This window comes from Phalaenopsis equestris, unplaced genomic scaffold, assembly GCF_001263595.1.
Source record: "Phalaenopsis equestris unplaced genomic scaffold, ASM126359v1 Scaffold000552, whole genome shotgun sequence".
NCBI lineage: Eukaryota > Viridiplantae > Streptophyta > Magnoliopsida > Asparagales > Orchidaceae > Phalaenopsis > Phalaenopsis equestris.
In genome coordinates this window covers 560,752-578,646 of record NW_018164992.1, presented here as the reverse complement: position 1 = coordinate 578,646, position 17,895 = coordinate 560,752, and the positions used below count along the sequence as shown (strand labels likewise).

General features: G+C 33.2%; 1 protein-coding gene across 1 annotated transcript in view; it reads right to left on the bottom strand.

Annotated features, from left to right (window-relative positions):
- Nucleotides 1-6,254: 6,254 nt before the first annotated feature.
- Nucleotides 6,255-17,895, bottom strand: part of LOC110029205 — a 13,400-nt gene continuing 1,759 nt past the window's right edge. Inside the window, exons 3-6 of the mRNA XM_020731387.1 lie at nucleotides 17,577-17,710; nucleotides 17,382-17,492; nucleotides 15,991-16,059; nucleotides 6,255-6,382 (exon numbers count right to left, since the gene is read on the bottom strand). Of these exons, the coding sequence (XP_020587046.1) occupies nucleotides 6,332-6,382; nucleotides 15,991-16,059; nucleotides 17,382-17,492; nucleotides 17,577-17,710 (365 nt within the window). The 3' untranslated portion in view covers nucleotides 6,255-6,331. The remainder of the gene's footprint in view (nucleotides 6,383-15,990; nucleotides 16,060-17,381; nucleotides 17,493-17,576; nucleotides 17,711-17,895) is intronic.

Sequence of the window (17,895 nt, the reverse complement as noted above, 5' to 3'; positions counted from 1 at the left end):
GTGCGTTCCCACAGTGCGTAATTGTGTGTGTGTGTGTGTGTGTCTATATGTGTGTGTGTGTGTGTGTGTGTATTTGTGTTTATATATGTATTATAAATTAAATTCTAATAAAATCACATCAAATACTCTATCATGTTGTTCATATTTTTTTTTTTCTTTCATATTATTTATATATTTATAAGGCCAATTAGATCTTGTAAAAATCAAAGGTTAAGCTATTAAATAAGTTTTATTTTAAAATTTTTTTCTTATTAAAAGTAAGCTTTAGTGTCCTCTTAAGATATATTAACCATTTTAAGATGTATATTTGATTTGCTTGCAATAAATTTTAATTATCAAACAATATATTAATATTTAAAAATATAATAAAAAAGATAAGTGCAAGCTCTCTCTCTCTCTCTCTCTGTGATTTTTATCTATTTATTTGGCCAGAATAGTATTATTGAAAAAAATATACCATTCCTCTCACTTCCTCTCCCTCATTTGTCTCTCATAATCTCCCTCTTCCTCTCACATATACTATTTAACAGGAAAGAGATAATTATTTTGTTTTACTTTTTTATTGTAAGAGGCTTCAAAGATTTTTAGTTGAGCTAAACTTTATTTAATTTACTAAAGTTTAACTATTTGAAAGACATTCTCTTTAAATAAAAAGGTCGTGGAATTTCATTTGTTTTATACAAAAAGAGAAGTTTGTATTGTCCATAAAATTATGCGAATGAAGAATATGAGAGAAATGCATGGCTTTTGTAATTGATTTCAATGGAGTTGTTAAGGATAAAGGTAGATATAGTTGATGGTTGAACTAGAATTTATCCTTCTCACTTAAAGGGTTGATCTCTTCCTAATTAGCTACTTTTAGGATTAGCTCCTATTTTCTATTTTATTTTGAATTTAAATAGATTTCTAGATATTAAGACTGTATTTGTAATATGAATGTAAGAGGGATTTAAATTGTATGATAGTTTAATTTTTCAAAATTCCCTCTTTCAATTATCCACATCATTCTCCCCCTCCTCTCAACTATTAATTGTCCCAACAAAGCAGTAACAAATTCCAACTTTTACGATAGTAGGAATTCAATTGTGAAAGTCATAACTACTCTCTCAAATGCTGAGCTTCACCTTCTATTGCCAAGATTTGAGACATAATTGATGATTTGTAGAAATTAGGATTGGAGCTCATAGTGGTGAGCATCAATGAGATCAACATTATGTGAAGGAATTGTAATGAAATATTATTGAGAGAGATATCAATGAGACCGAGGACATGTGAATGAGAATAAGAGATCATGAGGGGTGGTACCTTAGGGCGGGGTTTGGTGGGATTGTCGATGTGTGAAGTGGAAGAAGATGTTACAAAGGAAGCATGTTGTAGGGAGATTATGATAAACTTGGTCGATTTTGGAACATACAAGAAATGAATTAAGGATATGTTTCAAATTCTTTGAAGAAAAAATATGGATTTACTTTTTGACTTGTTATTGGGAGACGGTATACTCAAATTTCTTCTAACTAAAAAATCCTCTAATTTGCTAACATTCTTTTGGTGGAAGAATGGTAAACAATCCATCTCATTTTATAAACAATGCTAACAAATCCTAACATATATGGTATAATTTCTTAAAATTATAGTTTTTATGATTTATAAGAATCTCCATCTGTATTATTACTTCAATTTATATGAGGTTCTTATAAGAGGTCTTAGTAGCAATATTCCATTTAATAAAATCTTAAATGAATGCTAGTTTTTAGAAAGACAAAAAAGCATACTCTTTTAATAAGGTCCTGTGGGTTTAGTCAACTAGGGTTTAGTATACCTCTAGTTTGATTAATAAGGATGTGAATTCTCAACCCTTTTCAATTGAATAATAGCTAACAAAAAAAATTTGGCGACATTTACATACATCGCACCCAAAACATTACTGTTTACAAAACATTCACTCTTTTTATATTCTTTTTTTTTTCAAGTTAAGAAAAAAAAACCCAACACGTATTTCTTCTTTTCATCAAATTCTCAATTATTTGATCATGACATGCAAAAATACAATTGGTAGATAGTTCAAAAAAATGACTTGAGAGACATTTTATAAATAGCAATGTTTAGGATAGTATACATGTAAATATACCATAAAAATGATGAGACAAGACATTTTATTATCAAGACTTAAAAATTAATGTGAAAAAGAAATAAAATAATAATTAAACAAAAATATGTTTTTTTTTTCCTTTAAGGCAGTCTAACCCTTTCTCTTTTTTTTTTTTTTTTATTTAGCTAACTGTTATTAGCCTTAATCTTAAAATTAAAACTTATTTGTCCCATGTAATTACATGCCTAATGTTAGCTGGAGCCCGATCCCGCTCCCGCCTCCCTGTTTCGTGAACTGCTCCCGCTTATGATTTGGGAAATGATGCCCTCTGCTTCTTTAAGTTACGAACAGGACCCTCCTCTGAATTATCTTCTGCGATCAACTGTTACAGTCGAGAGATTAAAGAGGGCTTCAGCGTGCTTTGCAAAAGAGGAAGAAAGGAAATAGCATGACCCTCGTTTGTGTTCTTCTTCGAGCTTCTTCGGGATAGAGGAAGAGAAGTGCAAGCAGTAGTTCCTTGCGATAGAGGAAGAATAAAGAAGAAGAAGAAGATTGTTCTCCCTCGGCTTCTTCTTGGTGGCTTGTGGCAAAAGATAAATTGGGTTTGTTTCTCTTGTAAGTTTATTTTCTTCGGTGTATCTCTGTGTAGAGAGAGAAGAAGAGAGAGTAAGAAGTGAGAGATACCTCTTGTAAGTCGAGAAGATCGATTGGTGTAAATTTCTCGAGTAGTAAAATCTTCTGCAACTCCGTGGACGTAGGCAATTTGTCGAACTAGGTAAATCTGTGTGTTCTTTTGTGCTACTGTTTTCTGGTGTGAATTTTCTCTGCTCCTATTTTTCGCTTTATCTTCGATCATTTCTATATACCACAACAACTGGTATCAGAGGTCGTGGTTTTGGATATGAAGAAAGACGGTGTCTGCAGATGAAGTGAAAATTTCAGGGATCGAGAAGTTTAATGACACAGATTTAGGTTATTGGAAGATGCAGATAGAAGACTACCTCAATGGAAAGAAACTTCATCTTCCATTATTGGGGAAAAGATATGAAAGGATGAATGAGGTTGAGTGGAATTTGTTGGATCGACAAGTTCTGGGGGTTATTCGATTTACCCTATCGAGGTCTGTTGCACACAACGTCATAAAAAAAAGATAATTGCAAATCTCATGACAGCCTTATCAGGTATGTATGAAAAGCCATCGGCGAATAACAAGGTATAATAACAAGGATAACAAGGTATATCTGATGAAGAAGTTATTCAACTTGAAGATGGCGGAAGTTATTTCGATTGCTCAACACCTGAATGATTTCAATACTATCACAAATCAATTATCTTATGTTGAAATTGATTTGATGATGAGATACGTGTGATGATATTGTTGGCATCATTGTCAAAAAGTTGGGAAGCCATGAGGATGACAGTTAGCAGTTCTAGAGATAAATCTAAATTGAAATATGATGATATTCGTGATTTGATTTTGACTAAGGAAGTGTGTAGGAAAGATTCTGGCGAGATCTCGAGTAAGAGTTCGACATTGAATGTTGATTTCAAAGGGAGATCACAAGACAGAAACTCAAATAAATGGAGATCAAAATCAAAGTCTGGTCAGCAGACAACTGCTGGAATTGTGGTAAGGCTGACCACATAAAGAGGAATTGCAGAAATCCCAAGAAGATAGAAAACAATAGCTCAAATGTGGTATCTGAAGAAGTACATGATGCACTATTGCTAACAGTTCATAGTTGTGTTGATGATGGAAGTGAATGATGGAAGTGAAGAGAAGAGAAGAGTGGGTCTGGGGCACTCATTCATATTGTTCCACAAACAGATGGTGAAGAACCACATCGTTATGAATAAATCTTACAAGATGAAAGTTCGAACAAATGGGAGCTGGCAGAACTTCCACCAGGGAAGAAGTCATTACACAACAAGTGGGTGTACCGAGTGAAGACTGAGCGTGATGGCAGTAAGAGATTCAAGACTAGACTTATTGAAAAAGGCTTTCAGCATAGACAGGATATTGTCAATTCAGTGGGAGTTGTAAGCAAAGACAAGACTAACCTAGAAAATAGCTTGGAGTTGCACGATTATGTGGACCCTGTTGATATGTTGACTAAGAGTGTTACTCTTGAGAAACTGAAGTTGTACGCGGCTTCAGTTGGTTTTTTGGTGTGAAGACAGAGGCTTTGAGTTGCGGAGGTGGAGGATTCATGTTTGAAGAAAAAAAAGGTGACGCCGCCAGTGGAGGATATCAGTTCGAGGAAGAATACGTTGTAGCATGCGTATCAGTCTCCAAGTGGGAGATTTGTTAGCTGGAGCCCATCCCGCTCCCGCCTCTCTGTTTCCAATCGTAAAAGATCGCGACCGCGACCTTACAATTTCGCGAAATGCTCCCAGCTACAATTCGAGAAACGACGCCCTCTGCTTCTTTAAGTTACGAACAGGACCCTACCTCAAATTATCTTTTGCGATCAACTGCTACATGTGAGAGATTCGAGAGGGCTTTGGCGTGCTTTGCAGAAGAGGAAGAAAGGAAATAGCATGACCCTCTTTTGTGTTCTTCTCCGGGCTTCTAAGTGCAAACAGTAGTTCCTTGTAATAGAGGAAGAAGAAAGAAGAAGAAGATTGTTCTCCCTTGACTTCTTCTTAGTGGCTTGTGGTAGTAGAGAAATTAATTTTATTTCTCTTGTAAGTTTATATTCTTCGGTGTATCTCGGCGTAGAGAGAGAAGAAGAGAGAGCAATGAAGTGAGTGATCCCTCTTGTAAGTCAATACGATCGACTGGTGTAAATTCTTCAAGTAGTAAAATCATCTTCAACTCCGTGGACGTAGTCAATTTGTGGAACCATATAAATCTGTTTGTTCCGTTATGTTACTGTTTTCTAATGTGAATTTTCTATGCTCCTATTTTTTCGCTTCGTCTTCGATCATTCTATTTTATTCTATATACCACAACATCTAATTCCTAAGCTTTACTATTCTATTTATCCAAATATTTCATATCACATAAGAAAATACCACTACTTTAAATTTAAAATAAAATAATAATAAATAACTTTACATGCATAAATAATGAGGCATAAATGTAAACTATAAAATTTAGATGTCAGATATGTAAATACAAAAGTATTGATTGGCATCCATCTAAATGAGCCATTACAGGTCCTTGTCCACTTTATAGACCACAGTTGTGAGATCCCTCTCTTTTTTTTTTCCTTTAAGTTTGATTTTAAAAATGTACTTTAAAAAACATAAAAATTTATCGTAGAGAAAATTGCATTTTAATTTTTTTTCGGGCATTTATTATGTTAACATATTTAAAACCAAAATTTTTAAGTTTTACATTTATACCACCCAAACTTTCATCACATCAAAAATACCATCACTTTTAACTTCTAAAGTGTTAAATACATGATTTCATCCATAATTAATGTGGTATGTGTGTAAAAACTAAAATTAAAACATCAGATATGTAAAATACATAGGAATTTAGTGGTATGTACGTGAATCATCATTTGGGAGTTTAGCTCCTGACCTCAAAATAAAATATATTGATGAGTGGAGAAGAGTTACAAAGTCACTGCATGAAAATAATGTGCAATGCATGTGAAATAATTCATGGAACCACATTTTTATCTGATTTTTTTTTTACATGTTTACAGTGAATAATAAAACCAAACAACATTCTACGCATATTCTTTTCCAAATCTAAATTCAATACCAAAAATTGATATAAATTACATACAGAGCACATGAAACATTGATATTTACAAATCAAACAACCACGTGAAAATTTTGAACCATCGAACCAATGCATTTACACATGGCAAGATCAAATGATTAATAATTTAATAAAAATGAAAAATATGGGCTGAAATTTTATCATGAATTTTGATATTTGAGTGAGAATTTGAAAAATGGATGAAAGAAGGTGCTAGATTTGTAAATAATAATGTTTCTGCTGCGCAGTATGTAATTCCAACAAGATAAATGTAGAAAGTTGAACATATGAACTTTAATAGAGACATTATAAATCATACATTATCTTTTGTCTTTTCCAGCCTCTTATCCGCTCACCTCATAGAATAATAAAATAGGCAACAAGATCAGATACACGGGTTGCTCACCACTCTCAAAAAATTTTAAAAAAAAAGCACACTATATATATATATATATATATAAACCATACCATGACTAGGAATGTGCCACGGCTGGAATGTAAAGGATGAATAAAGAACGGTTTTACCTATCTTGAAATGATGCATTCATAAGGTTCACAGCTGAATCCATGAACTGCAAAATGGAATTAGAAAAATAAGTCCCTGAAACTACCATAAATCATTACAAAAAACAAAAATCTACATATTTGCAAAATTAGTTGTGGTTTGCAGAAAATTAAAAAAAAAAAAAAAAGTAGAATCACATGCAAAAAAACATAGTTTTGAAAGTTTGTTTTCTCAGGTTCAATGTTAGAAGTGTGTCAATACATAAGCATGATGATGATAATTATGATATATATATAGAGAGAGAGAAAAAGCCCAATGGCTAATATATATATAAAAAGAGAGAGAGAGAGAGAGAGAGTTGAAAATTAAATTTTTAACAATACTACAAAAATTTTTTGCTAAAGCCCGGCCGATGAATTGTTCAACCATGCAAGAAGATATTGACAGGCCGTTTGGCGTGGCTTTTCTGTCGTTGTGCGGTAGGAAAACACTGTAGAGGTCGTTTAGTTGTTGCGGTGAGCCAACTCTTTTGGAAAAGCCATATTCAATTGGCAAAGCTATCTTAAACGTGGGCCGCACACATTTCTTCGCAAACCTTTTACAGCCATGCCCTCGCTCTTCTCTCCTGTGTCCCGCTCTTCACTATCGTGAGCTACTCTCCCCTCTCTCGCGATTCTTGCCCTAAAGGTAACATCGTCTCTCTCAATCCTCTCCGATCCGTAGCTCTGGTGGCTAGGCTTGGCTCTGTTTGGTTCCGGTGGTTCTGGTGGTAGTTGCGAAGAGCTTGCCTTACTTTTCCTCTCCCTCTCCCCTCTTTTCTTCGGCTCGCTTTTGGATCATTTGCTCTTTGTCGCCCCACGGTATTCTCTACCATTATCTATGCAAACATTTTGATTTTGCAATTAATTTCAATTCTTTGTGTTATATTTGATTGATGGTTTGGGTTCTCTATGCTCTAATCGGTTGATGGTTTTCGGGTTGTTGTGCTCTGATGTTAGATTTTGCAATTTTATTGGGTTCTCTGTGCTCTATTCGGTTGATGGTTTAGGTTCTTTTTGTTATATCTGGTTGATGGATTTGGGTTCTCTGTGCTCTATTCGACTGATGGATTTGAGTGGTTGTGTTGTGATGTTGGACTTTGTGATTTTATTGGGCTCTCTGTCCTATATTTGGTTTGATTGTTTGGCTTCTCCGTGCTCTATCTAGTTGATGGATTTGGGTGGTTGTGTTGTGATTTTGGTTGTTGCCCGAAATTTGATGGTGGTGGTAATTGCATGTAGAAATTAATTGAAATACTTTAGGCTTTGTGGCTGTGTTGTAATGCTCTAGTTGGTGGTGGTGGTGATTTTGTAGTGGTTTCCCAAAATAATGGATTTTGTGATTATAATGGTGTGGAGATAATAGCATCGCTAATGAGGTAGTGTTATGGTTGTGATAGTGTTGGTATTGAGGCCGTGGTAGTGATATGTTTATAGATATGTGATATGTTGATATATGGTGGTGGTGGTCGTGATGTGATGAGTTTATAGACATGTGATATGTTGATATATGGTGGTGGTGGTCGTGATGTGATGGTGATGTTGCAGAAGTTTCTATTCCTTTTTTATGGATCTCCCATAATATTATGTAGTTTAGTTTTTTGCATGCTAGTTGTCGTAATGGGCAAGACAACAAAAAAAAAGGTTCTTCCACAACCTGGGATAAAGAGATGAAATTAATATTATGTGAACTCTGTGCTACGGAGGTTAAATTGGGAAATAAGTCAACCACCTATTTTAACAAAGAAGGTTGGCAAAATATAATAAAAAGGTTTAAGGAAAGCACAAGAAGAAAATACGACAGAATGCAATTTAAAAGCAAATGAGATTAGTTAAAAAATGACTGGAAAATATGAAAAGAGCTAAAGTGAGGATCCACAAGCTTGAGTTGAGAACTTATAAAACGAACCATCGACGCTCCTGAAGAATGGTGGATCATGAGATTGGATGTGAGAATGTTTAAAACGCAAACTTATTTAAAATTTTATAAGTTTTCATTGATCATTTTAAGTATTATTAATTGATTTGTGGGTCGTGCCAGCTGCGAAAAAATTCAAGTTCAGTGGCATTAACCTTGAACTTGAAGATAAGTTGGATCGTATGTTCGATAGAGTGGTGATCACCCGTGATCAAGCATGCGCACCAAGCAAAAGAGGGCGCGGAGGCAAATCTGAGCATTTAAAAGTGGAGCAATTTGTTGCCCAATGAAAGGACTCCAACCTAAATGAAGTAGGATATATTAGTCGATCCAAACATCCAAAGGTAAAGAAAAAGAAAAAGAATGGCGATGTTTTCATTAGAAGTCAGATCTCCCAATTAGTGGCTTCATGCACCAGTGAGCCTGGCGGATCACATGCGACTTCTATTTAACAAATTATGAAAATTCTGAAAGATACTCCAGAAATTGATAAGGACGTGTAGTTTTCCTTGTTCACTATGAAGTTGCTAAAAGAGCCGACCAGGAGAGTTTTTTATGTCGATGAAACCTAACCGTAGGATTAATTACTTTCACTATTACTAAGGCAATCGAGATGCGTGAATTTCATATTATTTGATGGTCATTTCTATGTGGGATTTTAACCATGGATATTATATTATGTTTCTTTCGTCATGTTTGGATTTTGTTTTTTTCTTTTTATTTGGACATCTTTAATGCAGTTCTTGCAAGTGTTATTTATATGCTACTTTTAATGTTCAATGCAGTTTTTTTTCTAATCCAGAGTTTTTCTTTTTTTTTAAGTGCTAGCTAAATAGACAATGAATATCACGAATAGAAAAAAACGCAAGAGAAAAATTGCAGTTGCATTATGTTTAATGTATAAAAATTACATGTCATATGTTGTTTGATCTCCTTGCATGACATCTACGTATATAGGTGAAAAGTGAGTAAGGGAGTTGCTTGTGGGTCATCCCATAAAATTTAACAACATGTTTCGTATGACACAGCCTATTTTTATTGATCTATTAAAAAAATTGCACATAAATCATGAACTTCATAGCTCATTCAGGATTACTTCAAGCGAGGTGTTAGCCATGACCATATATATTTTATTACTAAATGAGTCTATGAGAGGTGTCATCGAGCGATTCCAACACTCATCTAAAACAATCAGTTGATATTTCTCAGTTGGGTTAAATGCTCTTATTAGTTTACCATCAAAAGTTATCATACCCAAAGACACCACATTCCAAAGCACACACTTACAGATTTCACAGGACTAGCATTATATGTCATAATTTAAAGTAGTTTCATGTGTTCATCTTTTTCTAAATTTGTTCGAACATAGTATCTCTAATTTATTTCATAACTGTTTTAGGATTGTATGAGAGTGATTGATGGAACACATGTGAATTTATATTTGCCCAATAATAAAAAAATAGTATACATTAGACGATATAGTTCACCAACACAAAAATATAAAGATTATATATGGTTTCAATATGTGATTCGCATCTGTAATGGTCGGATGGGAAGACAGTGCACACAACAATAATATTTTCAATTTAGTTGCACGAACTCAAAAGTATAACTTTCTGAAGCCACCCCCAAGTTAGCTTGACAATTAACAAATAAAAATACTAATATCTCGTGCAATACAGATGAGTAATATTACTTCAGAGAAATTTATTTAGTTGACGTCAGGTATCCATTACAAAGAGGGTATCTCAATCCCTTTCTTGATACCAAATATCATATTTCTGATTTCGAGAGAGCTAACAATGTCACTCGAGGTAGGAAAAGGATACTCAGCAAGAGACTCATCCTTACACGGTGTCATTGAAAAAATATTTAGAGTTTAAAAGAAGAAATGAGGCATATTGCCGGATATGCCGACATATTTGTTTTCTAACAAAGTGCAGATTGTGGTCGTCACAATGGCTCTCAATAACTATATTCGGCAGCATCCTTACGCTGCGATGTTCCACAATTCTAAGCTCATCATAAATCAAGTTTTGGTAAATATGAGTTAGCAAGCAAGTGTTGGCTCGGTACGTGATCAAGGGTGAAGATTAAATTGCAAATTTTAAAAAGTTCAAAATGATGTATCACCTAAAGAAAAGAGAAGCAATTGACTAATCTCAATTTGGGATCACTTCTGCTTCATGCTTTTTTTCTTTTGATTTTGAAAAAATATATATATTTGGTTGTAATGGGTATTTTTAATAACATTCAAAACACACAAATGTTATTTTATGTGTTTTTTTTTTTATTTGATTTATATTTAAAGCTGGGAAATAAAAACATGTGAAAAATACAGTAAATAAACACATGTTTTTAAAACAAAAGAACAAATAAAAATAAAAGTAGAAAAAATTTGTTAACCCAAGCAAAAATTGGAAATTCTCACACAATTGTTATAGAAAAACTATTAGTATCATACATTGACACCCCAAAGCAAAGAAAGAATGTTTACTTCATTGTGCATTGTTTAACGCCTACAAGCAGAGCCAAAAAAATCCTTCTACCTAATTAGGCCTCAATAAACTAGATATCCAAAGAGATCCTATACAAGAAATTTTTTTAATAAAACAAACTTGAAGTGTAATCGACCAAACCAAAACGAAGGGATTATCTAAAAAAACAAGTGAATGAGAATGCGACTCTCATTCAATAGAGCAAACAAGGTGAAATAGTATGACGACATGGATACTACTCGTCGACCATAAAACAAAAGGCAAAGCATATACAAAGAAGTACAGCACACCTGCAGCTTTGTGGTCGGTCTATTAATCGAATCAATATTTAAAACCAACGTCATGCCCATTGATCGATCCGCCACCACATTCTTAGGAACAAATATTATTGGGGGAAATAACTTCATCAATACAATACCAGTACCTCTAATATAAAAATGCACTGAAAACTTACAGAACAATGATCAGGAAGTTAATGGATAGCCTCATAACATCTAAAGCAGATCACTAAATTCTGCGAGCCACTTGAATGTAACCAGGCCCTGATAGCAAGAAAGCACTCTTCTTGTCCCTCAATCTAATTTTAAAAAGAAGGTTCGCATGGTTAAAACTTTACAAGGGATCTTCTAAGTTCCTCCATGACTTAAAACCCTTAATTCATTCATACATGTTCCATGTAATGATATATTAAAGACTTTGGGCCTTCTAACTTCTCTACAAGTAGTGTGCAGATGAGAATTCTATGGTGCCTAACGACGCCCATGTAGTACAAAACCGAAGAATACTAAGAAGGTTTGTCTTCTCCCCAACATCATATTTCCAATTAATTTTTTCTCTACTAAATGCATGCTTTATATTTTCTTTATCTCCTTCATGAAGCTTATTCTCGAGAGTAACCTTATCGATCAAAGTTTATGTCAAACACTTTAAATACAAGAAATATTTAAGATTGTAAATAAATACAGTTCCCCTAACAGTTATATAGTCTTCAATATGCAAAAACTTCTAATTTTTGCATTGCCCAGGAAATCTTCTAAGGAAATAAATTTGAAATACTTCTAAAAATATGGACTTGCCATTAGTCCTTGAGCTCAAAGATCTATAGCCAAAAGGATTCACTGATTAACCAATATAAATAGAAAATGATAATGAGGAAAAAGAATATCGCGCAACATAATCTCTTCACATTACTTCTTCCCTCAAAATCTCAAAGAGATTTTACTTTAGGGATGACACTCCTTACAATGACTCGTGTTGTTTAGTACCATTCTAATGGTACTTAAAAAAACACTAAATCAACATCATTAAGTTAAATATCCAACGAAGGCCAGCATCTAAACCAAAACACAGCTACTAATTCATAATCCTTAAAAGGGAGTTTCTCATTTGACAGACTGGAAAATTAATTACATAATATTTCTTCGCTTAACTACATTTCAACTCTCTAGAGTAAATTTCTTTTCAACGAGGGGGAGTTAATGGCACATATGATGGCCACTTTTGTTTAGGAATGCTAACCAAATTTGTGTCAGTTGCATATCATCGTTTCCATTATTTAGAGTATTATAGTTAGTACACAATTTGCCATGTAGAAAAGTTTGATATTTCCCTTATTTGTTTAAAAAGATTGTCTCAACATTTGTAATAAAGTCTATCAGTATAAAGAGTGTCTAGAGCCATGTAATTCAAATGCTAATAAATTTGAATTTTGTTTCTATGAGATTTTTTTTTTCTTACCGGACTCAATTTCTTTGCATGGTTCAAAGTGATTTGATCTCCTTATGGACTCTTGATGATTTGCAGCTCCTTTGGCATTTAACTATTCAACATATTGTTTTGAGGATTAGACAACCTCGAGTGCTGAGAAATCAGCATTAACAACATGAAGTTTTGTTCTGTGTCCGTATAACCCTATCACATTTTCTCTTTCTTTTCAATTTTCCCTTTATCAATCATTCTACCAAATTTTAAGTATTTTGCACTTTCTCTGAGTCATTAGGTTGCCAAATGATGCATGTTACATATCCTTGACAATCCAAAAATTTAGCCATCATGAGTAGCAAGCTGTCTTCCATAAGGAAATAAAATAAAATAAAATAAAACAAAGTGCACATTTTAATCCAAATGAATTTGCTCACGCAGTTTAAACTTTGATTCTAAAATTTCCATCTAGTATAAAGTTAGCTACAATCTATGTATCACGATATATCAAAAAAAAAAGAAAGCATTTAATGGAAGAAAATAAAAGTTTTATAGCATCCATAACAATTACACTGATCAATTATTTTGCATAAAAACAAAACTGATTAATAAGAGTCATTAATAAAAGTTTTTTAATCAAGCAAAGTTGAGTCAATTACTTCTTTAATTGGACTGGGCTTGGTCGTATCATAAGTTGTTCGTTTTCAGTTCAAGCTTGAGTCAAGCTTTCACATATAAGTTCTTTCTTTGTTTGCTCAAAATTTTTTTAATGATCAAACTTATTTTTATTAATTGAACAAGAAAAAAATTAGAATGATAGTTGGATTTTCATATAAAACTAGAAATTTGATTTGTACCTGATTTTTCATATAAAATTAATAAATTGGCTAAAAATTCAAATAGCTACTAGATTTCTCATTTAAAGTCATTAAAAAATATTTTTATAAATCTTAATGAATAAGAAATTGAATAAATTTCAAATTAATATCTAACTAGTTTAAACCAAACAAACAAATTAATATATAAGTTGTAAGTTTCCCTGCAATCAAATAATATAAATATGTACTAGCAAATTAATTCAATGAAATAAAAAAATAAGAAAAAATTACTTTAGATTGATATGCATGTTAATATTAAATTATAATATGTAGAAAAAAAATATATAATTAAATAAATTCTAATTAATCAAATTTTATTTAAATAATATATTATATAAGTAAAGAGCACTTAAGAAATTACTTGTTTAATAGCAAACGAGCTTGTTCATGAACATCAATAAATGAGTTGGACTGTTCAAATCTAGTTCATCTAACCTCCAAGCTTTAAGAAAATATTCAAACCTATTTATTTACTAATTTGAGCAAACAAGATCCAGTATTAATCGAGCCAAGTTCGAGTTGTTCATCATGTGCATTGATTCATCAACGCACATGTTGTACATATTTAGGACCTAGACTGATTAAGAAAATTGAAGATGGAGCCTTATTAATGTCAATCAGGAATAACGGAAATTAGTCAGCTAAATTAGGAGTTTTCAATAATTAGGAGCTTCCTTAATTAAATTATTTTCAATATCTTTATTATGATTTATTTCCCTTTTAGCTGAATATTTAAATTAGGAATATATATTATTAAGTTACCTAAAATAGATTATACAGAATATTTTGTACCTAAAATAGATTGTAAGATTATTATTTAATGGAATGAAAGCAAAGACAAAAGGCATCGAGCCTATTCAGCATTCAACATATTTTTCTCAAAACTTTGACAATTAAGTGGGGATGGGTAAGTAAACTTAAGAGAATAAATTGGACTGGTCTTAGCTACCAACTAGGATGAAGTACTAGTAGCTAACTAATAACAACAGCATAAGCGAGTGCTGCAAAGACTTCATGGATTGGTTTGCACATATAAATATTGAACTCCTTCAAAAAATAAAAAGCACAAGCAAATTAGGGTCATGTGCCATAATGTTGAGCATACGTATCAGGAATTGTGGCTTTTTAGGATATCAAGTATAACCAAACGGGAAATTACAAGAAAATTAATAACTAAAGCTTTTATTTTTCAGTACTCGAATGTTGTGCTATCTTATGAGATAATCATTCTTTGTGCTACCAAATTATATGTCATCATCATTAGACTAATCCCAGCTATTTGGGGATTAACATTAAGAATCCTCGTTTTTCATTCGCCCATGTCAACTGTTGCATTGGGTATTAAGCCCGCTCATCACAAATCAATTTGAACTTTCATCCATGTCAGAATAAGTTTAGCCCTTCTCTCTCCTCATCATCTGAGATTAATTTTAAATACCCATCTAATGGTTCATTTTTACCCTTATTGTATACATCTAAACTACCAAAATCTTCTTTAGATTAGCTTATATTCAACTAACAACACTCTGATCATTCCTTTGGTGTGCTTATTCATTAATTTATCCTTTCAAATTTTTTTGAACATTCATCATAGCATTTCCATCCTCACCATACCAAATTCAATTATCAATGATTTTTTTTATAATTCAACAATCAGATGCATATACAAAAGCCAACATAATACACTTTTCCAAAAATTACCTTTAAGTAATAATAATATCCTCCAATCGCTCAATACTCTTACAATTCATCATTGTAATTGCCCAACCTTAACACTTGAATCCAGATCCTCATATGCATCTTCACTTTTCTATCCAACATACTTAAGCCTGTCAAACTAAGGTAATACATTATCTTATAATAATTCTGGTTGATGGCTAAAATATCACACCCAAAAAAATTATAAATCATATGCACAAACTTTATTCAATGAAATTTTATCTCACTATCTTCTAAACCTTATCTCCGTTATTCCAACTTTACACATCTAAAACCATCACTTCCAACTTTGAGCTTGGTTGAGATGACTTGAAAGTTGGCATTAGTAAGACAGTTAATTGTAAAACTATGGCAAACTAATGAAATAAATTCATTTTTAAAAAAAGGTCCCAAATTATAGATAACGAAGAAAATTTGATATTGGAAAAGTAAATAACCATTCGACGTTCAACAAACTTTGATACACAAAAATGCTATATTCAATTTTAAAGTAAATATTCTCCACCTTCTTCACGTACTCTATCATATGATTTCAATGGGGCGAAATAAATAGTCTCAACTCTCAAGCCCTATCAATATATTGTACTTTTAACTTAAAACAAGTTAACAACATGCATGAGCTATTCTTCCGAAAGTGCAGTTCAGGTTTGGTGAAGTCAATGATACGATACACCGACCAATAAGATGTTTACAGGATCATGTGTAACTTAAGCACAAGCAGTCTGAAAATTACTATCTCAAGTCATCCTAACATATAAAATCTACACATTTTTTTCAGACTCAAAACAATCAGGTAATATTCCAAGCTGAATAGAAAACTAATAAATATAATTATGTGAGACTGAATCTAAAATCTCCTTCCAAAATAAAATGCATGTTCTACCATGGCAAAAAATTAAGAATGAATTGACATTTAACCTTACCTTCCCTAGAACTTGCAGCTCCCGTCCAATAGGTTGCACAAACTTAAGGTTAATATCAATAGGCCAAACCTGTAGGTCAACAACAAAAATTTAATTTTTAGCACAATCTTCCAAAAAGCAATAGGTAGAAATTAAGTAATAAATAATTGAAATATCTTGCCATTAGACCATATGACAGCTTATTTTTTATCATACACTGCAAGGCTAACTTCAGACATCTCAAATGTTCTAACTTTCAAAATTGAATCATGGCATGCGTTTAATGAAAAAAATTGCATATGAAACTCTTTACAAATGTAAATAAATAAAGCCAAGTCAACATATCAAATCCAACATAAGATATTAGAAGCAATAACTTGCAGCAAAGGAAATACAAAATAGACTGACATTTACAGGTGAAAGATAAACTGCCCTGAATATCCCACAAACATGACGAATATATTCAAATGAGGCAAACTAAAGCGCTCTAAGGAAGCAAGCACAAAAATAACATTCCTCTATTTTGTTTTATAGAAGCTCATGAATGGTTAGATTTTAATGATTTGGTGACAATTTTAGAGCACACTAAAAATTTATGAATCCACTAGCATTGAACGTGTGCTAACTTAGAAGCGTGATAGGTTGGTTTGGATTTTTCTCTAATCAAATGAATTGAACAATCCCTAATTTCTGCTAATAGAAGAGTTTGAAAACAACTGATCTAAAAGATAAAATGTTCCGGGATTTAACTGACAACACCGGAAAAAAAAATTGAAGAGCCTTCTTAGAAATTTGTTCTACCGGACATTTTATTTTGTTCCAATCTGCAATATTGCTTCAATTTCCATGACTCTCAAATATACATACAGAAGGCAGGAAGAATAAAAGTGCAATAGCTAACTTGAGCGCTATTTACGTACATCATACGCACGCAATTCTGCATGCGTATGACCCCGAATAACCTTTCAATAACTCAGTTATGGGAGTTATTAAGAGGTTATTGGGGATATTAACCCCAATAACATCTCAATAACCTACCAATACATTTTGCGGTTTTGCACTCATCTTTTTTCCCGTCATTCGAGGGTTTCGTAAGGTTATTGAGAATATTGACATCAATAACAGCGACATAACCCTGCAATACCCTCCAAATAACCTTGCGTGAGTATGACCTACTTAAATATTTTTCAGCTAACTTAACATATAGACCACTTTTTCAAGATAATCGCAATTGTTTTGCCATTAAATGAATTCGCCAGCAATTAATGGAAGCTGATTGCATTCGGCTGTCTACTTCCATCCAAATAAACAAAAAAAAGCAGGCTAAGAACCAAACAAGTTATTAATGACAAAAAAATTCATAAACTTCAGAACATGATGCCTTAACAAACAACCAAACAGCTCTATCCAACCTTTAATCCAAGAATTCTAACTGGAGCCACCTGACCAGGAACGATGCACTCTGGCCCCGCCGATTCCAGCCTTGCTTCTGTTCCAAAACCCTCTCCAATGGGATTCGGATGCTAATAAACATAACAGAAGAATCAATACAACACTTATAAACAAACCAGCGATTCAAAAGGAGCGTAAAACGCAGCGTAAACAACTTTCATAACGCTGAGAGCGTAGCTGGAGTTAGGGTTTTGAGGGAGGCGAAGAACGGGGTTTTGGTGGATCCTCGGCACAGGCTTCATTCCAGCCGGAGATGCCCGCCATGGCACGTCTTCGGTAGCTGTAGTCGCTTAGGGGCGGCGGCGGAAGACATTTGCGCTGCCGGAAGCGGGAGGGAGAGAAGCGGGCGGCAACAACCAGCAGAGAGCTGAGGTTTTAGTTGCAGATAGATAAAGGGATAATTTTATCTTTCAATTTGGGAATGATAAGTGGCATTAATAAGAACTTTTATCATTCCCATTATATATATATATA